This window comes from Salminus brasiliensis, chromosome 17 (assembly GCF_030463535.1).
Source record: "Salminus brasiliensis chromosome 17, fSalBra1.hap2, whole genome shotgun sequence".
Lineage (NCBI taxonomy): Eukaryota > Metazoa > Chordata > Actinopteri > Characiformes > Bryconidae > Salminus > Salminus brasiliensis.
The window spans coordinates 30650742-30677248 of NC_132894.1; the positions used below are offsets into that span (position 1 = coordinate 30650742).

At 40.2% G+C, this 26507-nt stretch overlaps 2 protein-coding genes across 3 annotated transcripts; one reads left to right on the forward strand and one right to left on the reverse strand.

The window, feature by feature from the left end:
* The first annotated feature begins 4200 nt into the window (after nt 1–4200).
* sult5a1 (sulfotransferase family 5A, member 1) lies at nt 4201–9378 on the forward strand. Of its 2 annotated transcripts, none has more exons than XM_072660531.1 (6): nt 4201–4367; nt 4816–5024; nt 6563–6689; nt 6778–6875; nt 8022–8202; nt 8344–9378. In XM_072660531.1, the coding sequence occupies exons 1-6, from the start codon at nt 4229–4231 to the stop codon at nt 8517–8519; spliced, it is 930 nt and encodes a 309-aa protein (XP_072516632.1). In that variant the 5' UTR covers nt 4201–4228; the 3' UTR covers nt 8520–9378. The 2 variants fall into 2 exon arrangements, with proteins under 2 accessions (XP_072516632.1, XP_072516633.1); XM_072660532.1 differs by having other exon boundaries at nt 4312–4362.
* Nucleotides 9379–18354: 8976 nt separating this feature from the next.
* Nucleotides 18355–25294, reverse strand: hp (haptoglobin). Its single transcript, XM_072660851.1, has 4 exons — nt 25146–25294; nt 24073–24158; nt 20048–20319; nt 18355–18964 (listed from the first exon to the last, which is right to left on the reverse strand). The coding sequence occupies exons 1-4, from the start codon at nt 25151–25153 to the stop codon at nt 18404–18406; spliced, it is 927 nt and encodes a 308-aa protein (XP_072516952.1). The 5' UTR covers nt 25154–25294; the 3' UTR covers nt 18355–18403.
* Nucleotides 25295–26507: the final 1213 nt, after the last annotated feature.

Here is a 26507-nt window from a genome sequence, read left to right on the forward strand (position 1 = left end):
ACACACACACACACACTCATGAATTGAGGAAGTGAGAACACAAACCCAGAGTGGTGGGCATCTCAGTCCGTGAACGCTGAGAGAAGGAGAAAGCTTGGTTTCTTTCACCTCCCATGCCCCCACTTTCTGCCAGTAAACGGGAATGAGCCAGTGACCTTGCAGTCCCAAGGAAAAATCCCTAACTTTTAGGCCAATGCTGCCCCAAAGCTTACTATTGACAGTGTGTTATGGATCCTGCCAGTCTGCCCATCCTGTCACTGTGTGCTCCTGTCTATTCTTAGCTTGCCAGTTAATCAACGCCACTCATTTCCCTAGGCTTGGCTTTCTCAAGTCTTACAGGTAAAAAAAAGCTCCAGTTTGGATCAGTTGAGGTAGTCAAAGTTGTTTTCGAAGGAGCAGATGTGAGGCACAAATGAGATGCATTTGTGCCAGATATCAAATATAATTAAATCAAATCAGGTTTATTGTCACATCCCATTACACAGGTGTAAAGGTGAGTAAAAAATAGAAATACAAAGTATATACACATTACCTTACAATATACACACACCATACACACACTACACATTGTCTAAATATAGACTATACACACAGTATACACACACTATACACATGATATACATACTCAATACATACTCTATACATACTATACACACTGTACATACACTATACACACACTACACATGCACTATACATATTCTATACATACCTGCAACACACTCTTTTCATACACTATACACATTTTACATACACTATACATACTCTATACAGACACTATACACTCTTTACATACACTATACACACACTACACATACTCTATCAATACACTATACACACTATACATACTCTATACATACACTATACACATTATGCATACCTTCACCATACTCTATTCATACACTATACACATTTTACATGGACTATACACACACTATACACACACTGTACATACTCTATACATACACTATACACACCATACATACACTATACAAACTATGCATACCTTCAACATACTCTATTCATACACTATACACACTACACATACACTATCAATACACTATACACACTATACATACACAATACATACACTATACACACTATACATACACAATACATACACTATACACACTATACATACACTATACACACTATGCATACCTTCAACATACTCTATTCATGCACTATACACATTTTACATATACTATACACACACTATACATACATTATACATACACTATTATTACACTGTTTACGGTACTGGTTTAATATATAATCTGTGAAATATAGAGATGTTTATGTTATTATTTAATGTAGACAATGGTCAATATGTGAATTCAAGTGTAGTGTGAGTGGAGATAAGTCTTTGTTTGGTGCAGTGTGACTAAGCAGTTGGTCACAGTTCCAGTAAGTACTAAGTACAGAGTGCAGAGTGTGTTTGTATGGGAAAAGATGTTATAAGATGTCTTGTGTCTTGTAAGGCCAGTGAGATAGCTTTGTGATGGACTGGACTGATACACTGTACTACTGACTGTTCAGCAACCTGATGGTCTGTGTGTACCGTCTAGTTCTAGGTTTCATGCTTCTGTATATACACACTATATGCAGAATACAAACACTATGCATACACTTTACTCACACTACACATACACTATACACACTATACATAGTCTATACATACACTATACATAGTCTATACACACACTATAAATACTCTACACATACTCTATACATAGTCTATACAGACTTTACATGCTCTATACACACTAATCATAGTCTATACACACTATACACACTGTAAATACTATTTACACACTATACATACTCTACACATACTTTATACATACGCTACACATACTCTATACATACGCTACACATACTCTATACATGCACTATACATACACTACACACATACTGTGCATACACTTTACATACTCTATATATACACTATACACACACTGCACACACACTATACATTCACTATACATACTCTATACATACACTATACACACTATACATTGTCTATACATACACTATACATAGTCTATACACACTATACACACACTATAAATACTCTACACATACCCTATACATACACTTAACATTGTCTATACACACTATGCACATACTATAAATACTCTATACACACTCTATACACACTACACATATTCTATACATACACTATACACACTACACACACTATACACACACTATTCATACATTATACACACACGTTACACTGTTTCAGGAAGTTAACCTTCTCTCTGTAGGCTTTCGTTGTGGTTGAAGATAAGGCCCATGATTGTTGTGTCATCAGCATGTTATAAACAGTTATGTGTAAGCACATCCGTCTCGCTGTCACACATTTGTCAACCAAAACCCCTCCAAGTACAACTGAAGCACCAGTTAGAATTGCCTCGCAACAAGCGCATTTGAATATTCCGTCCCACAGAGCAACTAACCAAATACTATTAGGAAACAGTCCAGATACTACTCCCATGAAGTGACCAGGTGTAAATGGTTCATTTGTCTTACAAAGGCCTAGTCATTGACGGGAAACTATTGCAAAACATTATCTTAGATATCAGTCAATGTATTTGCAACCATTTCCTGCGACATCTTGGATTTCGATCTTCCTTATCTTATGATATCTTTCTGTGAGCTTTCTTTCACAGACTTTAAGCACTTCTTGTTATCAGCACTGATGTCTGCAATTCTGAACACAGCTTAAGAAAAATATCCCATCTATTACACCACCTGTTTTAAGTCTAGTACATAATTAGAGGTTCACCAGAATTGCTGGTTCATAAAGGTGTGGTGTATGTGATCTCACCTACTTGCTATTACGTAGCAGGTTCATAAATAAGTAAACTAAGAGCCAGTCAAAGCTCAAACATTCTTAATAGGGCAGAGGTGACTTTTTGTCTGACGTCATACTAATGGAGCATAGATTACTTAAAATGGGCTGTTTTCTGTATTTAGAGGTGGGTTTGGTTTATAATACTGGAAGTGACATTTTCCTATGTACGCCAAACACTGTAGAAACCACATGAATGATTACTTAGCAACCCAACAGAGCTGTTAAGCAGAACTGTGTCATGAGCTAAGACTGCAGTTTTCACAGGCTTTTTATTTTAGGCCTAAATTCAGTAATATGCTGTAAAAAAATGGGACTCACCCTATGAATTGTTACCAAAGCAGCATCGCTAGGCAGCCAACGGTCGCCAGCTCCGATACATTAGCCAACAGGCTCCAGTGCTGACCAGCATAACAATGGGAGTGGTGAGGGCAGAGATTGCCATTTACCCACCCAGAGAGAGCCTGGCAAAGAAGCATGACCTGGGTGACTCGCATGACTGGGATGGCTTGTGATCCTCAGGGCCATAGGGCTCACAGTGTAGACATCCAGTGAGCGTATACATTAATAAAAGATTTACTCTTCAGATTATTCATCTAAAATTTTTAATTCTGTCTGTTTTTCTTGGTTGTAGGCAGTCTGTGACATTGCATATATGTTCACATGGTCATTTTTAGGTTTTCTAGATTTTGGGTTTTAAAAGATGAATCACCATCACAGTCTTAAAAGGGTTTTTTGATTCATAACAACAGTGAAATCCTTTCTCGTGATATAGAACTATCTACAAAAGGTGAAAGCTTTACCCGGCAAAGAACCATTTAAGCATCCAAATGGTACAAGACGCAACCACTGTCTTTATCAACCCCTTAAAAAGCTATGGTACGCCGGCAGGCCGGAAGTGTTATTACAAACTTTTATCACCAGAGAATAGCCCCACCAGTTTGTACAGACATCCCTGCAGTTACTGAGTAACACACCTTAGTGTGTAATTGAGTGTTAAGGGGTTAAAGAACCTTTTCAATTGCATTTATGTGGGTTTACACTCTAAACCACAGTGTAAAAATATAATGTGCCCATTTACAGAAGAGGAACTGGGCTTATTCAAGGCATTTACAGTAAATCCTCAGCCAGGTAAACTTGGTCAGTGTGGTTTGTACTGATGTGGTTCACTTGTGATGTACTCATCTAAGATTTCTCAGGTACTTCCTAGGAACTACCTTAGGTACTTCCTGAGACTAAACAACTGTGTAGACTGCCCCTCTTATCAGCCTCCCTCATCCCCCGCAGGAAGAGGTATTTAAGCATTCTAGACTTCCTCATAGACACACACCAAGACGACCCAGCACAATTACACACATACAGGCACGCACTGACATGGCTCGGCTGGATGTTACAGAGACCTTTGATGGCATCACCTTTCCTGGACATCTGCACACTCAGGACACACTCCGCTATGCTGTGAACTTCAAATTTGAGGATACGGACACCTTGATTGTCACATACCCCAAGTCAGGTAACATTTCTCAGAGCTTTTTGGAGATTCGAGATTTCAGTGGCTGGCACTGTCATCCATTCGAGTGTCATCTTTGGATGGTACTGTCAATCCAGGCAGATATTAGTTTAAACCTATGAGACCAGTAGCTGAACAGCAGGCGGACAGAGGGATCAACCATTTAGGTGGAGGGGGTGCTCATCATTAGTTATGTTAAGTTATGTATATAGACCCTGTGTGTGTGTGTGTATATATATATATATATATATATTTATAAAATTAAGTTTAGTTACATTGTATTCCATGTTATTTTAAATACAATTTTAGTGATTAGATTAGAAGGTCGCCGAGTATCACCCGGCCAATAAAAGCAAACCTATATAAATATAGGCTTCTGTATAGTTTCTGTTTTATCATGCTAACGCCATCTCCTCATCATCCTCTCCTTCCAAACCAAACCAAACCACAGGAACAACATGGATGCAAGAGATAGTCACTCTGGTGTCCTGCGGAGGGGACCCACTCAGGGCTCAGACTCAGCCTAACTGGGCACGGGCCCCCTGGCTGGAGCAGTATTACTGTCCCCATGTCCTTAATGCTTCACAAGGACCTCGTATTCTCACTACTCATCTGCCACACCATCTACTGTCCACTGCCCTGCAGGGCTCTAAGGCTAAGGTAACTACCAAATACAGAACCCATTTAGCACCTTTACTGTTAAGAGTGTAGCCTTATTCTGCCTGGTATCTCAAGTATAAGGATGTCAAATATTCGGTTCTTATCAAAGAATGTCCTACCAGCTGTGAAGCATGGTGGTGGCAGAGTGATGGTTTTAGATTGCTTTGCGGCATCAGGACCTAGACGCCTTGGTACCACTGATGGAGCAATGAATTCTGCTTTGCATTAGAAAATTCATTCAAATATACATTTAAGAGAATGTCAGGTCATTTGTCTGTAAGCTGAAGTGCAGTTGGGTTATGCAACAAGACAGTAATCCAAAGCACAACAGCAGCTTTTGGAATGGCCTAGTCAAAATCCTAAGCTAAACATTCCTTGAAATGTTGTGGCAGGGCCTGAAACATACAGTTTGTGCTCAAATAGTTACAATTATCACTGAGCTGTAGCAGATTAACAACTACAGGATCTGATTGGTTGTAGGCGTTACTGCTACTGAAAGGAAAGCAGGAGGTGTTAAATAGACTCTTGACAGAGAAATATAAAGTGTCTATTACATTGACATTACATTGAATATTGTTTCCTGAGTCCCTCTTATGCATAACCAGTTTTTGGTTTTAAGATGAAATGCCATGTGCATAAATTCATGAATTCAGACAGGACAACATTGTCTGAACTTTTACAATTATACATTATATATATATATATATATATATATATATATATATATATATAATGAAATAATATTGAAATATAATGAAATATAATGAAATAATTAAGATAACCTAATTTCAATATTACAGGAATATGGGATCAGTCAATCTAAGCAAGCCAAACTAACTAAAAATAAATAGTTGAGAAACACTTCGTTTGTGAATGATTAACTTTGGATCAACTGCTTATTTTGAGTTATGAATTTATGCAATTGAGTTAAACTGAACTGAAATGAACTGAACTGAGTTGTTCCATGACCTTCAGGGTGTGACTTATGTAATGAAGTGCAACTTTAATGTGTAAACTCACAGCTTTCTCACTGGCTCTAGTTGCATACTGGGTGTGTCGCCCCACCCTTGTGCTCCATCAGTACATAGTCATTGCACCCAGGCTACATGCTATTGCTATATGTGACTCTGACTGTACTGCTGACTGAGCAGGTGTTCACTCTTTCCTTAACACAAGATTATCATGTGTTTTTAGCAGATTAATAAAAGTCAATTAAGGAATGAAGGACTGATTATTTAAAAATAGGTTCAACGTCAGTTGAGATTTTGAGTTAAATCAAATCAATGAGGTAAAATATTAAGACTTAGAAATATAAGAGTTATTATAACCTAATGTTTTGGAGTACTAGCATACAATATTTATTTGTGTTGCCTTAAAGTGTTTCATTTAGCAGTGTAGTTAAAATTGTACTATATGGAAAACATGGCATTGAAGCTGTACTTTGTGTTAACACCACGCTTTCTTTTAAATTTCTACACACTAAGCAGAAGCATCACACACAGTATTTGTCCAATTTTACCTTCACTTCTCTTTTCCAGGTTATTTATGTGGCAAGAAACCCTAAAGACGTGGCTGTCTCTTATTACTACTTCCACAAAATGGCCAAGTTCTTGCCTGAGCCAGGCCCATTTTCGGACTTTCTGAATGATTTTGTAGACGGAGCAGGTTAGTAGAAGTCGTTATTGTCATCATCATATGACATCAGATTGTAAATTTGGTCTGCTATAAATACCTTCCTCTGTTTTTTCCCTAGTTAATTATGGGTCCTGGTTTGATCATGTGAAAGGTTGGACCAGCAATGCAGGAAATATTCACAACTTCCTTTATGTGACATATGAAGACATGTGGCAGGTATGAGCACCTGCCAATATCAGGTCAACACCTGAACTTGTTTAGAAGCTTTTATAAAGAAATTCAGCATTATCTTACACAGGTTCACATATTCTTATCTTACTGTCAGAACAGAGCCTGATTCAAAACAATGTATTTGAAGGCTACCCACATACACTATATGGACAAAGGTATTGGGGCACCTGATTATTCACTTATTGGAATTTGGAATATTCACTTTCCAAACTCTAAAGTATATTAGGCTTTCTACTAGATTTTGGCACCGCTGTGAGGACTTGATTGCATTCAGCCACTAGAGAATTGGTAAGGTCAGGATGTAGGATGATCACCAACCCACCCCACCTCATACTTACCAACTCATTCCCAAAATACTGGATGGAGCACCAGCCATCATTCCAGCGAACACAGTTCCACTGCTCAAAGGCTCAATGCTCGATGGGCTTTAAACCTGTCTAGTCCTTGTTTTTCTGCTCCAGGTCTCTACATGGACTAGACAAGCTGTGTGTGCTGAAATAGAATTGCACATTGTGTCAGCAATCGGTGCAGTTTAAAGTTTGAAGCCGAGTGCAAATATTAAAGTGGGTGTCTACAAACATTTGGACACATAGTGTTGCATTGCTAAAATGACATAAATGAAAATAGCAATGACAATATCCCGCAAGGCCTACTCTTGTTATAGCGCTATAAAGAAACCAATGCCATGCAGCTACCGTGAGATAGCTCTGATGTGAATCCAGCCAATCAGAGCAGAACATATCTTTTTTTTCCCATTATCCCTCCTTAAAAGGAAAAGCAACATGTTTCATTCGGTGGCAAAATAACTGGGTTGTAAATAGACCTTTAGTCTAAATATATATCAGTCTTATACAGCATTGGGGAATGGTGTACAGGGAATAGTGTCATTAGCTGTTCATAAATATTGAGTAATTATTCAGTATTTATAAATGTGTTATGAACTGTGTCACACATATGTATAGTGTAGATGGCCTTTAATATTTAACATTTTCCTGCAATATTTTTTGCAATTTTAGAGATGCAACAGGCTTAATTTGACTAGAATGCTAAATGCTAAACACTTTTCCCCAGGCTATACACCTACACTGCCATGTTGACAAGTGATTGTGAGCTGTTACTAACTCTTTGCAGGACCTGCATGGTTCTCTGGAACGAGTGAGCAGATTCCTGCAGTGCCCCCTAGGGGAGGAGGAGCTAGCCAGTGCAGAGAGGAGCTGCAGCTTCAGCAGCATGAGAACAAACTCCATGGTCAATTACACACTTGTTCCCAAGGAGATCATGGACCACAGCAAGGGACAGTTCATGAGGAAAGGTGAGACTTCAGAACCTCAAGGCAGCCCAAGACCTTCCTTTATAACAGCTGTTAAAACTGTCCATACTGTTCCAAGCACAGTAAGGAGTGAGAAGAGTTCATCTCAAGGTCAAACAAGACTCTGATTTCCTCTTTTGGCAGGTAAAATTGGAGACTGGGTGAACATCTTCTCCAAAGACCAGAGTCACAGCTTTGATGGAGTGTACGCATCCAAGATGGCTGACTGCTCTCTGGCGTTTGTGTGGCAGAATCCTGAAGAGACAACCTCACTGAACTCCAGGACAGACGCAGAACTTCCAACTCGCCAAGCAGCTTGAACCTCACAACCCAGAACGTCTCTTATTATGGATGATTCAACAGCTTTTTAACAGAGATTCATTCAATACCGCAATAACAGATTTGACCAATAATTAATATACTGGTGATTTATCCTCAACATTTTTATACAAAATAATAAGATAACAAGAGGGTCAGTGACTTCTATATTTGTCCATGTGGGTCACATGTCTTTTATTAGATCTGTTTGCAGGTTTTGTGCAGTTTTGTAGCAGAACATCAGGACAGACATAAAATATCTTTTTTTTTAAATACTAGAGTGACATATTCTACAGAAAAGAGATTTTCTATGCAATTAATTTTATAATTGTTAATATCAGCACAAAGAAATGAGAGTTAGACTTAATTATGTCAAATAAAATTCTAATTAAATGTATAAATCAGGTGGCAAAAATGGTCAGGAATAATAAGCTGTATTATTAGTGAAAATATAATGTATTAGTTTAATGTAAAAATTATTCGATAACTATTGTTAATAATAACCAAAATAATTATATATAAAAATAATGTTAATAATAAAAGGTTCATCTGGAGGACATCACGCAAATAATGGATCTCCAAAATGGCAACCACGGGAAATACCTTCTAAACTTTCAATTGAAGTCAATACATAAGATTTTTGGAGCATTTGTATTGGTACATAAAAATGTTACACAATATAAAGAATGAAAGCCAGATTCACATTATGTTAAAAGATGGAGATACATGGTTTTAGCGTGACAGTGATTATATATACATGGTGATATGTATGTGTGCATAGGTGCTTTATTGTTATACATTATTTTTGCATGTATATAGTTTATTTCCATATATATCATTTATTTATATAAAGAGAAAGTGTGGTGCTTTGTATGTTTCATAACGTTTTTATTGTCTAACGTGTGAAGTGTGTTTTATATAAAAATAAAATCTGCAAGCCATTTGATGTTTAGTCAATATTTCAAGACAAATAATATACTACTACAACATTTACCCTTACTTTGTCTCAAGCTATTAAATTCACAATTCAATATGTATCCCCCCCCCCCCCCAAAAAAAAAAAAAAAAAAAAAAGATGCTGTAACCAGTGGTTTTAAAAACACTGCGTCTCAGCGGTCACCCACACCAGAAATGCTCCTAACCACTAGGGGCACTTTATATGTTTAGCTGTTGACATTGCGAAGTTCCACTTAATGCTTTTTATTCATTCTAGTTTCAGTTAAAACAGTGTTATTGAAATGGATTAGGTTTCAGTTTATGCATTTTAATTATTTATTAGTTTTACTTTACATTTGTAGCTGTTGACATTGTAACAAAAGCATGAGCAAGAAGCAAGAAACAGGCCTGCTATTAAGAGCTGCTGTTCAGCCAAAATTAATGCAGTGTTTTTGCATTGTTTGTAGTTTTCATTAATGTAGCATTTCTTTGTTTTGTTTTTTAGTTTTCATTAATATAATGTTTTTAAATGTATTCTATTTTTTTTTTTAATTACCCATTCATTAATTTTATTTTTACGTTAATACAATGTTTTTACACTTTTTTAGTTTCCATTAATGTAACATTTTTTTTCTTTTTGTTAGTTTTCATTAATACAATGTTTTTACATTTTTTCCAAAGGTATTTTTTCCATGAATGCAATAATTTGGTTTACATTAATACAGTGTTTTAATTTTTTTACTTTTAGTTAATGCAGCATTTTGGAAATTATGTATTTAGGTTCTTCCTTAATGCTGTTGTGTTCTCAGCTTTTATTTGCTTTGCAAAAGTTGTTGTGATGTGACTCAGCGGGCCACCATATGTAACTCATTCTGCCCCAGAAAAAAAAAACAGTTCACCGAAAGCCCAAAGAAGTCATCAAAAGCCCAATATTCGCATGACATTCATGACCATAATGAGTGTATGTAGATTTCCCACCACATCTGTGTTTGCAGTGTATTACACGTGATTATTCAGCCATTTATGAAAGATGCACCGCTCTTGTTCTTAATGTGTCGCATCTGCTGTGCATTATGATCCTCTCAGTGGATCTGTTCTCCCAGTGGGATCATGTAGAGACTTCAGACAACCCACCTCGTATCTGTCACTGAAGAATACCTGAGACAGGACATTTTGGCCCTGACATGTTTTCAAAGCATCATATTCCTCCATATTGTGTAACTTGGTTCAACCAGAAAGGAAGTACCAAGTGCGGCATGGTGGGATCACAGCTTAGCCCACAGCATTTGCATTTTATGCATCAGTCAGTTGCAGTCTGCTATCAGAGGCTTACGTAATCCAACACATTCCATGAGAGGGTCGTTCAGAGAGAGAGAGAGAGAGAGAGAGAGAGACCTCAGGGTCGTCCGCAGTCGTTTTCTCATTGAAGTGCTCGTTCATTTAAAGTCAAGTGTCCCTCCATCACTCTGACAGGAGGTCTTGTGTAAATTAGAGCTGAAATGTAATTAAATATGCAACAACAGATGCAGGAGACACATCCAAAGCCCAAGAAATCGGTGGAGATCTTCAAGCTGGTGATAAAACCACAGTACAGACGTGCCACAGCCAGGCCTATGGAAGAGCATTGTTGAGAACAGACTGACACAGGTTTATTACAAATCCCCATATGGAGCTTGTTGGAAGATACAGCATCTCACCCTGTCTTTGACAAGGAGAGCCTGGTATTTACTGGCAGAGCGCTGCACCTGCGCTCATGAGGGCACTTGACATTTGCATTTGGGAATAGGAGACTGAAGGGGTCGCGCTCGCAAACACGCAGAGCTGGTATGAGAACCCCTGCAGGTAGCAGCGGCTAAATAAGGCTTCCAGAGTAAGGCGGTGACATCATGATGGCTAGAAATTAGATGAGGGTGTAAACACGCCTAGACGCATTGTGATCGGATTAAGATCGAATCACTCAAACCACGTTCGGAGGGGATCGGAGACGGATCTCGTTCACATTTGACTAGTCTAAACAGAATTTTTACAGTTTCCTGTAATTCCGTCTTTCGGATAAAGTGTTAATATAATGTAGAAATTACTGTTGCCTTCTCTGTCTCTTGCTTTGAGTGTGTGTGTGTGTGTGTGTGTGTTTGTGAGTGTATTTGTGTGCATGCTTGCACTCATGCTTATTTCCCGGGAGATGAGAGATGCGATGAGACAATTTCGATAAGAAACTGTTGTGGAAGTGAAAGGAAAATTATGCTTTTCACACAGGAAAGTAAAATTGGATCTCATCTGGTCACACTGGGAACGCATCGGTCGGTCCAAGTAGATCCAGATCAGATACTATCCGGATACAAAATGTGTGATAATGCCATGTGTAAACAGGCCCAGTGTTTCTATAGACTCTGTACGCTGCCACCATCATGATTTGCATCATCAAAAATGATTAGTGAACATGTTTCAGAGCAGCAAGCCAAAGACATGACCCTACCTCCACCATGCTTGACAGATGAGCCAGTTTGTTTTGGCTCATGAGTAGCTTGTCAGTGACTGTTACAATCTACCCATGAGATCTACAACATACATTACAAACTACAAACTCATTGGTCAAGCATAAAGGCAGGAAAACAATCTATGTTTTATAAACATCTACATTTGCATTTTTGTTGTATGGATTTCCTTTTTTATTTTTATTTTTTAGCTTGAAAGCAAAAAACGGAACAGCAATGTCATGATTTGCAGTTGGAGAAACTAGCTTGACGTTCTTTTACTGCACACCTTTTCTAAAGTCAGGGACTTTTGGGCCTATTGAGGTGTACATGAACATAAACAGCAATATATATAAATAGGATAAAAATATGATGTAATAAAATAAGCCTTGATTGCAGATGAATGGTTTGGGTAACCTTGAACACAAGTCAGCAGCTTTTCACAATTAGAGTCCAACGCAGCCAGTGTCAGGACTTACATTTCTTTTTTATCTGTAGAAACCTTGGAAATCTGTAGCACAGATTATTTTGATAAGCCAGAGGGGGAAAGCATAAAATAGAAAATACGTCAGAAAGTAACCAATGACCTTGAATCTGGTGCTCTAGAAGTATAGGGGCATCGAGAACACATTATAGCTGGTGAACTGTAAGATATTTTAAACACTGTCACACCTTTTATCTTATAACTGACTCTAATATTGCATTCCTCTGGGTGTCCGAACAGCAGAGTCGCTCGCTGTCTTCAAACGCTGACTGAAGCCCCCCCTCTTCCGAGAGTACTTGGGCGAATAGCAGAGTGGTCACCTTATTGACTTGAGTTTAGTAATGTCTAAACTTAGAGGTATCTTTGAATTCTATTCTAATCAAACTAGCTGAGGTTATTCTTGGGTAAATAGCAAAGCACTTTTGTGAGTCATTCTGGATAAGAGCGTCTGCTAAATGCCTTAAATGTAAATGTACATTTGGCAACCATCAAGACCATGAACATGGACGAGTAAGCAAAGAACAAGGTTTGGTAAATAATGGAAGTTTCATTAAAGTGGTGTTGACCCAAAGGGACCCTAAGGGTCTTCTGGGTCTTCATGAGAAGGGTAAAAGAAGGAGAAGCAGGGAAATCAAATGAATCAAATGGAGTAGTTTATCTAACCTATAACCACATAGCCCCTTCACTCAGCTTCGTCACCCATCCAGCCATCCAGCAACACGGAGAGCAGGCGAGAAAGAGTGAGGGAGAGAGAAAAGTTCCCCAGGCCTTCCAATGAGGAGTAATTCTGATGTGATGTGAAAGCATCCTGTCAGAGTGGGAGGGGGAAGTGGGGGTATGGATCGTTCTGGTGGGAGGTAGAGGGATGAAGGAAGGTGAGCAGTGTGAGTGTGAGTGTGAGAGTGACAGGGTAACAAGATCAGAGCAGCACAGGAAAATAAATGAGGGGCAAAATGATAAAGGTTAAAGAGGGCAGGTCAGACTTGGTCAGACAGGCTCCTATGTACATGGGCTTTAAACCTCAAGACTGTCTCCTCAGCTCCCATTGAAAGTGTGTGTGTGTGCGTGTGATAGTAGAAGAGCTAGAGAAGAGTCAACAGACATGGCATTTAGAACCTGTCGTCTTCCATCAGTGGCCTTCACCAACGGCCCGCAGTGTCAAGGCCTACAAAAGGTATAACTCATACATCAGCCAAAACGGAGCTGTAATGCCTGTCCGATCGTAGCTCAGGGGCAGGGTTGAGGTTACAGTGCAGTTTCTCTCATGACCCTGTCACTGTGCAGACAGCGATTTCATTTCTGGGCCATGATTCCGATACACTGTATTAATGAAACGGACTGATGGGCTGATGGGCTACAAGACAGATGTTGACAATACTAGCAATGCCATTAATAACATTAGCACTTGGAAAAGTAATAAACCCCCTTAAAAGTCATCTGGATTAGGCTGGGCCTGGAGCCTTTCTGGAAAAATTGAGTGCAAGACAGGCATGTCTCCTGGGCAAGGCGCCAGTCTCTCACCCATTCTCTCACACCGAGGAGGGGAATTTACCATAGCGGTTAACCTACCATGTGTTTTATTAGGTGGGAGGAAAGAATCCTTATAGACAGAAAACTCCTTATGGACTAAGGATTGAATCCAGCTATGCTGCACACGCACTACCTGTGGTACCATCATGCATCCCAGCTTGGTTAATGAAAATATTCAATGACAATGGTTGTATATTTTTGGACTATTCTCAGTCCAGCAGTGACGCTGAGTGTTTAAAAACTCAAGCAGCACTGCTGTTTCTGCTCCACTCAACACACACTTACACACTACCACCATATCGGAGTCACTGCAGTGCTGAGAATGACCCACCACCCAAATAATACCTGCTCTGGGGTGATCCTGTGGAGTCCATTGAAGACCACTGAAGAACGGTATTAGGAAGCTAATACCTTAATAAAAAAAGTATGCTGAGAAACAGATTCTCATTCCCAGGACTGCAGTGACACTGACATGATGGTTTTGTGCTTGTGTGTGTGTATGTATATATATATATATATATATATATATATATATATATATATATATATAAGGATGTCTACTGCTCTTTGTGTGTTACTGAGACTCCCTGATTTCACTCCACCTCCATCATTGTAACACATGTCAAATCCAGCCTGACACATGTTACATTAAACCATATGGTTTCATCATCCACTGTCTGGCTCTAGGTAAACATGTTCTGCTGAAAGGCATATCAGTGGGAAATGAGAAAATTATTGGCACTTAGTGGTAGCAGAGCTGTAGACGTGGAGGTGGAGAAGACGCTGGTGTGTGCTCAGCTGTTCTCCTGACTCATGTTCTCCTGCTGTCTCCTGGTAGCAGACGCCTGTCAACAACATCCTGCCAGTCACACTCGCTGCTTATATATGTACATAACACATCATGCACACAAGTTGCACTAAATATATACACACACACAAGTCTGTTTTTTTTCCTTTGGTCTCAAGACCAAAACTATGTCTGTTTAATAATAAATAATTATTACATTTTATATATTGTATTTAAATGACATATTTAGAGCATTAGGCCTGTACACCATATTGCACCTAGTGTATCATGTCAGTCAAGGTTCCCTTTAACAATAGTAATTCTGCATGTACATAGAGTTGTGGTCAGAGGTTTTCTGACACTTGTTGTAAGCATGAATGTAAGGGCAATATTGACTTTTTTATTGATTTGGTTTTATTGATTCTGCGGTGCTGAAACCTGCCAAAATAAACAAAACTTAGCATGGCCTTTTAACTTCCTGTTAGTGATCATGATGGAATACAGCTGGTAGCACTCACTGGATTGACCAACACACAATACAATAGAAAAGTCCATGGAATGGAGCTCAGTGCAGATCACAATGAGCATAAGTCCAAGTTATTGGGAGATAAATAGAGAAATAATGAATAATAATAAATAATACTCCGGGGTTGCTTTGCTTCCAACTATTAAGCATGGTGGAGGTAGAATATTTACAGTAATGTAAATGTGCATTACATTTACATTACAGAGGTGGACCAATGTGGCGTCATGAGTCTTGTCTAAGGACTCTTATTGGTGTAGCACAGCATAATCACCCAGACCAGGAAACGCACCCCAGTGTCCAAAGTGGTGTCGTAGCCAATGTAGCTCATTGGCAGGTAGTGGTGTTATCTGTTGTGCCACACCAACTACACAGACACCAGGCCTGCTTTGCTACCAACTATTAAGCATGGTGGTGGTAAAATAATGCTCTGGGTCTGCTTTGCTGTTGGTGGAAATGATACATTGTTAGTGGAATAATTATGAATCCTGCCCTGGCTGGGCACAAATCCAGACTGCAGCCCACTACTTGACGACCTCTGGCCTGCACTGTTAAATATTAAATATTATCTAGGAAAAGTGCATTACCTAAAGGAAACAAGGCTGTTGCTAGGCTGTTGCTATGTTGTTTTCATAATATTCCATGGTGTTGCTAGCTGGTTGCTGTGGTGCTGCTAAATGCTTGATATGGTATCCCAGGTTGTGGTTATGACATAGCTAAGTGGTGGCTAAATGGTTACTATGGTGCTGCTTGGCAGCTGGTCAATGGCTGCCTTTTGAAACTCTGCCTTTGGAAGACAGTCAACACGTCCACTTCACGCTTACAAATGAGGACAGAACAAATGCAAGTAGAGGTGAGACCCAAGGTCAGCAGCAGACCACATCCCCACTAGCAGTAAAAGTCAAAGCTGACAGGGGGCTTCCAGGAAAAAGTCCAGTCCATACATTGTATCTGTGTGTTCCTGTGGATGAAAGCCAGCTTGTTTATGTAATCCCGCCTGCTCCGTCCACGCCACTACACCTGAAAGTGCTGCTGCAGCTCAGAGTGTGTGCTGAGAAAAGTCGGAGGGAAACAGGCTGTGACACAGCTATGAATATTTTACACACTGAAGTGGTGCGAGCCTGTGAATTACCAGGGTCGATTAAAACGGGAAAAAAATGTGAAGTCCGCCTTTTCAAAACGCACTAGCATCACAGCGGAGATGCGGTTACGCAGATAGCATTACCTGAAAGATTTGGAGCATTACGAAGAAGAGCACAATATGCCGCGTGATTCTTCCCCTCCTGAACGGGTGTTATATAATCCCTTAAAAGCTCTGAAGCAACAGGAGACTGCAAAAACACTTAGCCTGTGAGCATCTACACAGAACTCAAACTTCACAAACCTGTTGCTGGCCTGGCTACCACAAAAATGGTGAAAATGAACAAAGCAGAAGCAGAAGCTGCTCATTCTTCTAGCTTGAGCTTTGGTTTCCAAATTTTGCTCCATGTCACTTCATTTCGGGACCTGGTCAGTTTTTCTGGTCAGAGATAATATTAAACCCACTTGGCTAAAAAAAAAAAGGCCTGAGTTGTAGGACTCTAGCAGTATGTGGGTGCCATTCTAGGGTGCCTTTAAGAGTCTCACTGCACAACAAAGAGTAAGTTAACCAAACAATAGCCTGTCTTACTTACAGTAGCTGGTCAACAGTGGTTCTGTGATCAATGTCAAGAATGACGATTTGTGCATGAGGGCTACAGTCAACAATTATACACTTATAGTGGATCTATAAGGTGGGTGGAGCACTTAAAGTGGCCAGTGAGTGTAAGTACAATGTAGGTGTTTCTATTAAAGTGGATGGTAAGAGTATGGCAGTAAAATATTCATAAGGGTTTCACAGCATGTTGGAAGAGCAGGACATGCTTCTTTTTGTAGGACAGCCAATACCAGACAGGGACTTCTGTACAAACTGATGGGGCTGTAACACTTTCGGCCTGCCGGCGGGCCATAGGCTTTTTAAGGGGTTAAAGCAGCCTTATGTATAATTTTTACCTGAAAGTAACATCTTAAAAATCATATTGATGCTCGACTGACCTGTATTAGGGAGGATAGCACCACTATTGCTGTACTCCAGGCTTTGCGTGCTGCTAACTGCACTATGTAACTTTGGAGAAGAAGGCTGGACAATGCTTACATGAACTCTAATGCCTCTAATGGACTGTAGAAAGAACCCATGAGTAAGAAATGCACATTCTTGCATAATGCTGCCTACAGTTGTGCAGCATGATTTTTTAAAATTGTTTGTTTGTCTAATTTTTCCCATTTTTCTCCTAATTAGGTACTGGCAATTAACCCACCCGTTCAGAACTCCCCCTAGCACTTGCAGTGCTCCAGACAGGAGGGTAGGGACTTAACACGTGTCTTATACGTGTGAAGCTAGCTAACTGTCACCGATGTGGATTCACCAAGCAGACGAGACATTCAGAGGAAAGCGCTGGGTCCCCAGCTCCATTGCACCAGCTAACAGACACCTGTGCTGAACTCTCATTTCTCAACTATGCCAATGTTTCCTTGTAGAAAATAATACATTATTACTAAATGCCTTTTAAAAGCCCATTACTATTTACCATGTCCAAATCTGATCAGGAAAATTCTAAGGAACCTGGGAAGTCATTCAAACCTTCTGTCATTCAGTTAAGAAAAAACAAGCAAGGAAGTGCCGGCACGCCCTGAGGAAAGCATTGGGTTCCAAGCTCTGCTACACCAACTAACAGACGCCTGTGTCGGCCAACATCGCTCAAGAGTAAAAAGGGGAGTAAGGCAGATTGTGCTCTCTCAGTCTCTGGCTGTTGATGGCAAAGGTCTGGATTCATAACCCCCAGGCCATAGGGCACATTAGAGTACTGAGCCTCTCGGAGCCCTTAAAGCATCTTTAATTTAAAGTGTATAAATTAAGATAAATAAGAACTGCCAATCATTGAGTGTGTTTACCTGCTTTACTAATCACACTATCGTTGCCAGATTTGGTGTTTAGAAAGAGGTCAGATTTAGAGTTTCTCATTATCAGATCGCAGGATCATGTTGAAGAAATGATTGCCATAGAATTCTGCCAAGAAATACACAGTTCTCAAAAATAGCAATTTATTGACATTAATTATACAAATCATGTACAATCAGGCTTGCCTTGAGTACATGTCAGTCATGACTGAAGCACGGATAGAAGAAAACTTCTCCGAATCGCCCCTCATGACGCTGTGGATCCAGGGGAGGTAGGCGGAGATCTTCATGTAAACAGCTTTCTCCTCCACGTTGCACGCCTTGTCGAATGACAGGATGCCAGCAGCATAGACCCTGTTGGTTTTGGCATCAAGGAAGGCAAGAGCTCCTCCTGCATCTCCAGAGCAAACATTCTCTTGGTATTCGCTGGGTCCCGTGCAGAACATTTTGTCATCCACAGTCGGAGTATTTTCCGCGACCTTGGCCAAATACTTTCCCTGACACTCGACCACGGGCAGGGAGAGGAACTTGAGCGTTTCTGCGGGGGTAAAGTGTATGCCCCAGCCCCATCCAGCAATGACGCCCTTCTCTCCTGCCTTCTCAGCTTTGTCTTCTCCAAGCTCAGGCAGAGGGATGGGGAAGAGGCTGTCAGTGAAGGTCACCGGCTCTTTCAGCTGGATGAGGGCGAGGTCATTGTCCCAGTCTGATGTGTTCTGGAAGCCTGGGTGTAGGAATACCTGAAGAGATGACAGTATATAAAAAGTGATGTACAATTTCCATGCAAACAGACTTTTCACCACTGACTTTTCAGTGGAAGCATTTTTGAAAAGGTTACATGAATATATGCAAATATCTTTAATGATTTTTGCATTTTGGAATGAACTCTTAATGCAACATCACTCATTTTAAAGTGATTTTAATAAATACTATATACTCTAAAAACAAGAGAAAGGATAGCACACTTTTGGCAGAGCAGTGCAACAGAATTCAACTTCCGTGGCAGCAAAAACACTAGTAAACAATGGCAGTGGGAACACACTCCCACCCGGAGCAGTGGGCAGCCACCTCAGCAAGCGGAGTGCTAAAGATGGTGCCTTGCTCAATAGCACCTTAGCTGCAAATGTGGCTATGCTGTGCAAGCTTCGTAGTTCTGTCTAGTGGTTAAACAAGGAACTGCAGCGCCCTGTGAGTGAGGCGCCTTGCATAGATCTGCTTGAAACCCTAACCCAATTTGCTACTGCCAATTAACCCACTAGTTTGTAGCGCCCTAGCAATGCTGTAGGGACGTAATACATGTCTCTACCACTGCCTCTTTTCAAACTGCCGCCGTTAAGAGCGCCATCTACCCACCCGGAGAGAGCACGGCCAGTTGTGCTCTCTCAGACTCCGGCTGCTGATGGCAAAACTACATGGCTCTGGATTCGCAACCCCCAGGCCATAGTGTTAGCACATTAGACCACTGAGCCTCTCAGAGCCTTTGAGGCATCTTTGTTTTATAGTGTACAAATTAAGTTAAAATACGAATTGACAATCAGTGAGTGTGTTTACCTGCACACTAATAATCTTACCATAACCAGATTTTATTAGACTTTATTTAGAAAGAAGTCTAATAATTGACAGATTTATGTAGACCAAGAGTTTTATCATTATCAGATCACTGGATAAAGTTAAACAAATTATTGCCAAAAGGCCGGTTTCTGCCAACTCTTCAAAGTTGTGAAAGAGTCTGGACTTTCCACAGCATTTCTTTGCTCGTTTCTAAAACCTGTGAAGGATCAATAATCAATATCAAAGTACACCATGCCTCTCTGTGTGTTTACCTTCTCCACTGCCACTTCAGTAAGGGCACTAGCATTGGCACGTCGGATGATCCCTAGGTAGACTTTTGGGACCAGGGGCTCTTTTCCCTTGGTGTGTTCTCGCGTCTTTCTCACGAACAGATTCCGGCCCGCAGTCAGGATCCAGCGGGGTGCGATCAGAGCTCCTCCAGCAAAGCCACCGTCCAAAATATTCTCACTGAGGAACACCATGGCCTGCCAGGGGACGTGAGTGGTGGCCAGGGCGCCTCCGACCATGCGCCTGTCCCTGTGCACTTCAAAACAAAGCAAACTGATGTCATCAGTGGTCAGGAAGTGCATTTTCACGTGACTGATTGTACCGTGAGCTAGGAAGAGAGACTTGTGATGACGACAAGACGAATGACTGGCAAATTAGACAATCACACAATCTCCTTCTTCTCTGCTGGTAATAGTTTTGAAGTCTTTTTGGGGGGTTTTATGGTAATAGCGCTCCATTTAACAAGGCGCTTCTACCTTCGCAATAGTCAGCAATTTGAGGACAGCCCGTGGACTGCCCACGTGAAACTCTTAAGGAACAATTTCACCCATGAATGAGTGCATGATTTCCAGACCTTACCTAATGGAAGACTTTTGGTGAAACTCTGAAGGATAAAATCTTTGTTATTAAAAATGTATTGAGTTATTTACACATGCCTGGAATCATACATATGAACGAAGATTGTGAATACATATTTCAGACTATTTCAGTACAAGCAATTCCCATCAGATTAATGAAAAAATTACATATCTCTTCATAAATTAAAGTATGCCTCATATTTACCCAATGGTTAATCTGATAAGCCTATTAACCTATTAATCATCTATAAATAATCTTTCCCTGCCACAAACTGCACATGAAGACACCCAAACATCTAATTAGAGTGTAATTCTCCAGCACATATATATATATATATATATATATATATATATATATATATATATATATAATTAGAGTGTAATTCTTCTACTGCACATAACTGTCAACACTATAATGACCACGTGATACTAATTTTGGGAAGTGGTCATAATTATACGTCTGATATATATATATATGTCATAAATGTAGCACCTTCAACATGGGGAGTGATGTGGGGAGAAAGTGGCATCTACCCAACCTGGAGAGAGCAAGATCAATTGTGCTCTCTGGGGCCCGGCTGCCAATGGCGAGCAGCTTGACCTGGAATCAAACCAGCGATCCTCTGGTCATAGAGGACAACACCTTATTCTGCTGGACTACTCTGGGCCTCTATACTGCTATTTTTTTTATGTTAATTATCAATCTGGTTGTAATATTAATACTAATATTACTGGATCTGCCATTGCACCTGAAGGTCTAAATTGTTTTTTTATATGATTATATTATAATTTTTTAATTATTTAATGGAAAATAAGGTAAATTCTACAGCTCCCTTCTTTCCACTATTGAACAGTACCGGAGTTACACATACTCCAGTGGTATTCATGTAAAATTTCTCTTTCATAAATACACGTGTTTATGTAAATTCCTGCTCAGCATCATTTATAACCCTTCATGCATGTGGCCCGTAGTCTTTCAAGATACTGTATGCAGGTATACTATGCTGGTATAGAAGGGGGGAAGTCAGGCATAGACAATTCTAAGGGCCTGTGACTGAATAGGGGCCCTAAAGAATGTATTAAGTATTTAGGCAGAATTTGACGCCCCTGACCATGCTAACACATGCTAAACCATCAGAGTAAGCTTCCTCTTGCTGAACATGACTTTCACCCACATTTCACTGCATTTTTCTCCAACCAACCGAAATCTGAGCTTTAGTTTCTACCTCTTGAATGCCATGTGTGTGGTTTTCTTTCAGGATAGTGTTAGCATGACTCAAGGGTAGTTGGTGGGAATTTGCACACGACTACAATGGGTATAATAATGCCTCTCTTTCTCACTGCAGGGTAGAAAGATATCTACGATTTCCCAACCCCATATTCCTCCTGGGTTTGAGTCATTATATGCTTCTTGTGTGTGCATGAAAGGACATACAAGTCCAGCTCATTTGAACTTTCTTTGTGCCACGAGATTTGAAACTTGGAGTGCTGTCTCGTAGCTGGAACTAATTATGTTATGCCTAATTGCCTATTGTGTAAGCCCTGAAAAAAAGCTGGAAATTCTGTAAAAGATTGCTGTTAAGTGCGTGGGGCCGTCAGTTGTAGATGTGTGCAAGGGTTTTAAAAGTTGCGTTGTGTACACCTGTCTTAACACATGCAAATGCATCACCAGCGGCTGAGTGAGAGTATCTTTTCATTTGTCAGAGCTGCCACTGTGACCTTTCACACAGAAATACTTGCCTGCCTGATGCTGTATAATTACGTCTTTTATATTTGTGCAGAGAGAAAGGTGTTGGCAGGCACAGAGAAGCTGAGGTAAAAATGGCTTAACTTCACCTTTGGCTTTCATCGTGGTTACTATTCCTTGTCCTGCTGTATTGATTTCTTGCACTACTCAGTTCTTGAAGACTCCTAATGAAAGTCAAACTGACGGACAAGCAGAACCGTGATGGCAAAGGCTTAAACCACGCAAAACCTCCTACCAGTGATCCTTCCCCTGACCCTATACAATATTTCAGTGATATTTACTCATCAGCTTCTCAGTAACATCTCAGCAACATCTCAGTGATGTAGCATCATCTGAACATTCAGTAGATTATCAGGAGACTTTTACTGAAGACTTCTACTGCATTCAGCTGTTCTTCACTTTATTTGGAGAGATCACTGATCATCTAACAGAGCTAATACAGACCATCTCAACACCCTCAACCAGCTGCTAAAGACCTGCTGCTGCTTACACCAGCCTGGAACTGGATCTTAACTGGATTAGACTGAGAGTAAGGGGCCGGTGTGATAGTTAGGGGTTAGGATTAGGGCCAGGATGAAGGTTAGGATTAGGTTTGGGGTTAAGGTTAAGGTTAGAACTAAAGCTAGGATGAGGGTTAGGATTAGAGTTAGGGTTGAGGTTAAGGTTAAGGTTAGAACTAAGGCTAGGATGAGGGTTAGGATTGGGTTTTGGGTTGAGGTTAAAGTTAGGAATAGGGCCTGGGTTAGGGTTAGGATTAGAGTTTGGGTTGAGGTTAAAGTTATTATTAGGACCAGGGTTAGGGTTAAAACTAGAGTTTGGGTTGAGGTTAAAGTTAGGATTAGGGCCTGGTTTAGGGTTAGGATTAGGTTTGGGGTTAAGGTTAAGGTTGGAACTAAGGCTAGGATGAGGGTTAGGATTAGAGTTTGAGTTGTGGTTAAGGTTAGAACTAAAGCTGGGATGAGGGTTAGGATTAGAGTTTGAGTTGAGGTTAAGGTTAGAACTAAGGCTAGGATGAGGGTTAGGATTGGGTTTTGGGTTGAGGCTAGGGTTAGGATTAGGGCCAGGGTGAGGGTTAGGATTTGGTTTTGGATTGAGGTTAAGGTTAGGACTAAGTACAGGGTTAGGGTTAGGATAAGGTTTGGGGTTGAGGTTAAAATTAAGATTAGGGCCAGGATGAAGGTTAGGATTATGTTTGGGGTTGAGATTAAGGTTAGAACTAAGGCTAGGATGAGGGTTAGGATTAGAGTTAGGGATGAGGTTAAGGTTAGAACTGAGGCTAGGTTGAGGCTTTGGATTGGATTTTGGGTTGAGGCTAGGGTTAGAATTAGGGCCAGGGTAAGGGCTAGGATTAGATTTTGGATTGAGGTTAATTTTAGGACTAAGTCCAGGGTCAGGGGTAGGAGTTTGGGTTGAGGTTAAAGTTAGGATTAGGACCAGGGTTAAGGATTAGAACTAGAGTTTGGGTTAAAGTTAAAGTTAGGATTAGGATTAGGGCCAGGGTTAACGATAGGATTACAGTTTTGGTTGAGGTTAAAGTTAGGATTAAGGCCAAGATGAAGGTTAGGATTAAGTTTTGGGTTGAGGTCTCTGCACTTTTACAGACATGGCTTGTCAGAGAATCACAGGAAAACGTCACTACTGAGTGTTGATCATGTTGTGTGTAGTCTTGGGAGTCATTTGTTACCTGGAATGTGTTCTTTGATCCTCTCCACTGAGAGAGCCTCTGATAGACAGATCATTAAGCCCAAAAGGCACACGGCCACTGATAGCCTGCAGAAAACAGGAACACATTAGCTGTCCACATACTGGAGGCAATGCAAAGGACTATACAACAGGAAGAGGCTCTGGATTATTTAGGGCCAGTGCATTTCTCTAACCCAGTGGTCGTCAACTCTGAAGACCTACCTAGTGAAAACCACTGATTATCTTCTGTAGCATCTGTCAATAATATTAGACAGCAAATGAACGGTCATTTCTTGAAGGTGATGGTGTTAAAAGCCAAATTGTGACGGCTAGACGGCTGGGTCACAATATCTCCAAAACACCAGGACAAGTCTCCGGGGTCTTTTTTCTGGTATGCAGAGGTCAGTACCAAAAGTGGTCCAAAGAAGGACGAGTGGAGAACCGACTACCTCAACTTACAACTTATGGGACTTAAAGGATCTGCTGCTTACGGCTTGATGCCAGACACCACAGGACCCTTTCAGAGGTCTTGTGGAGTCCACAAGTGGTGGCACAAGTGGGGCCTACTCAATACTAGCCACTAATGTTGTGTGGTACTAATGTTATGACTGATTGGTGTATATCCTATGGCTGAAGTTCACAGGACTTCACTTGCAAGGATTTTGGATTATTTAAAGTTTCTACTTCTTTAAAGTAGAAGGTAATCCTGGTTGTCATCAAGGTTATCAAAGTAAGGAGCTTTAAGGCCTCGATTAGGAAGCCTCTTTAGAACTTTTTATGTTACAATGCATGCTAAATATGCCTTTAGCATGAAAAATTGGCCTGCTATATATAAGTAATTCATTAATATAAGAGCAAGCCTTATATCTCTGTACTGGTTAATAACTGTATGTTAACATAACAAGTTTATATTCCAAGTCCTTTTCTACTATTTTGGAATTTGTCATGAAATGCTCATACTATGTAAATAGTTTTGATATGAGCGCAACAAAGCCTGGCTTTTATTCTAGCATTCTCAATACCAAATAGCCCCTAGCAGCACAGCAGGATTAGGTAAGAAAAATGAGAACGTACCCCTTCATGATGAAACCTTCCCGCTCGCAGAAGCGTTCTCAAAATGTTCTTGTTGTACCGTGGAAGTAGACAGAATGTGGTGATCGGCCCTATGCCTATACATATTTATACCTTTCAGCCCCCCTTTGTTCCCAGAAATCACATGCAGTACATGTTTCACAATCAGGGAAGCTCCAGGCTGGCACTGCATGGTCTTTGGGCCGGGTCCACTGTGGGGAATGAAGCCAAATGAGCAGCCTCTGAGAGGGAGCACCATCAGAGCTTGCTCACAAAGGCACGTAGCTGTGTGCGTACATGTGTGTGTGTGTGTGTGTGTGTGTGTGTGTATGTATGTGTGTGCTCCCTGTGGCTCGATCAATCTCAGCTAGTGGCACAAAGAGCACTCAAACAAAAAAAGCACCACAGGTTGAGTAATGGCCTTATAGTGAAAAATGCATAACAGCAGCTAACACAATGCAGCCGGATTTTAGATAATGGATAAGGTAGCCGGGACAGTATGGCCTACATTCAGATGTTTTAGAGAATTGACAGTGATCTAAATGATTTAATATGCTTAATTTCTTGTGTATATTTAGTTTGGCATTACTTATTTACTACTTACAAGGTCTTGTGAATTTCACCAGCAAACTACTACAGATTTTGCAACCTCGGGCAGCTTTTGCACAACGTTAAGAATGTGTTTGAAAGATAAACACTGCAGAGCAAAGGCAAATGTGCAAATGTGCACTACTGGAAATTAGTCATGAACTCAAAGTCAGAGAGTCAACAACTATGATAGGATCAGTTGCTTTCAACTGCAGTGGAGATGTTCCAGGGCAAAGTCTCACAAGAGGATTTACTCAGCATTTACGGAATATCTACACAGTTTCATAAATAATGAGCTTGTCTGGATATTTGAAAAACAAAAAGTATATATGCTATTGGTATAATAATAATAACAATAATAATAATATCTATTTTTGTGATATTTTTAAATATTTAAGCAGATAACAACTGTTATCTAAATTATCGGAATTTTTATATTTAAATGAAATGTTTTACTAATAAAAATTACTAAATGTAATTTATATTTAATTGAATTTAATTTATATAATATAATTTAATAAATATATTTTTTACTAATTGTGCACAATGGTTTAGGGGTGATGTTAATATGTTAAGTGTCAGCCCCTCTGTATCACGCCCTCCTCCAGGGCAATTCCGAGCCGCCACCCACAGGCCCAAATAAGGGCTTCCGCCTTGTTTAAGTTCATGTGTTTGGTATCGGCTCATGATTCCTGTTCATTTGGTTCACATGTTTGACCTGGGATTGGGGGGTATTTAAGAAGCCTCAACACCGCCATTCGGTGCCGAGAATTGTGT

What these genes read in the sequence shown, in the direction of transcription:
- sult5a1 (XM_072660531.1), top strand. Translation starts at nt 4,229, where the DNA reads ATGGCTCGGCTGGATGTTACAGAGACCTTTGATGGCATCACCTTTCCT. An exon ending in TGATTTTGTAGACGGAGCAG is followed by an intron (nt 6,690 to 6,777) that starts GTTAGTAGAAGT and finishes TTTTTTCCCTAG; the next exon opens with TTAATTATGGGTCCTGGTTT. An exon ending in CATATGAAGACATGTGGCAG is followed by an intron (nt 6,876 to 8,021) that starts GTATGAGCACCT and finishes AACTCTTTGCAG; the next exon opens with GACCTGCATGGTTCTCTGGA.
- hp (XM_072660851.1), bottom strand. An exon ending in GATCAAAGAACACATTCCAG is followed by an intron (nt 20,320 to 24,072) that starts GTAACAAATGAC and finishes TTTGTTTTGAAG; the next exon opens with TGCACAGGGACAGGCGCATG. An exon ending in CTGAAGTGGCAGTGGAGAAG is followed by an intron (nt 18,965 to 20,047) that starts GTAAACACACAG and finishes TCATCTCTTCAG; the next exon opens with GTATTCCTACACCCAGGCTT.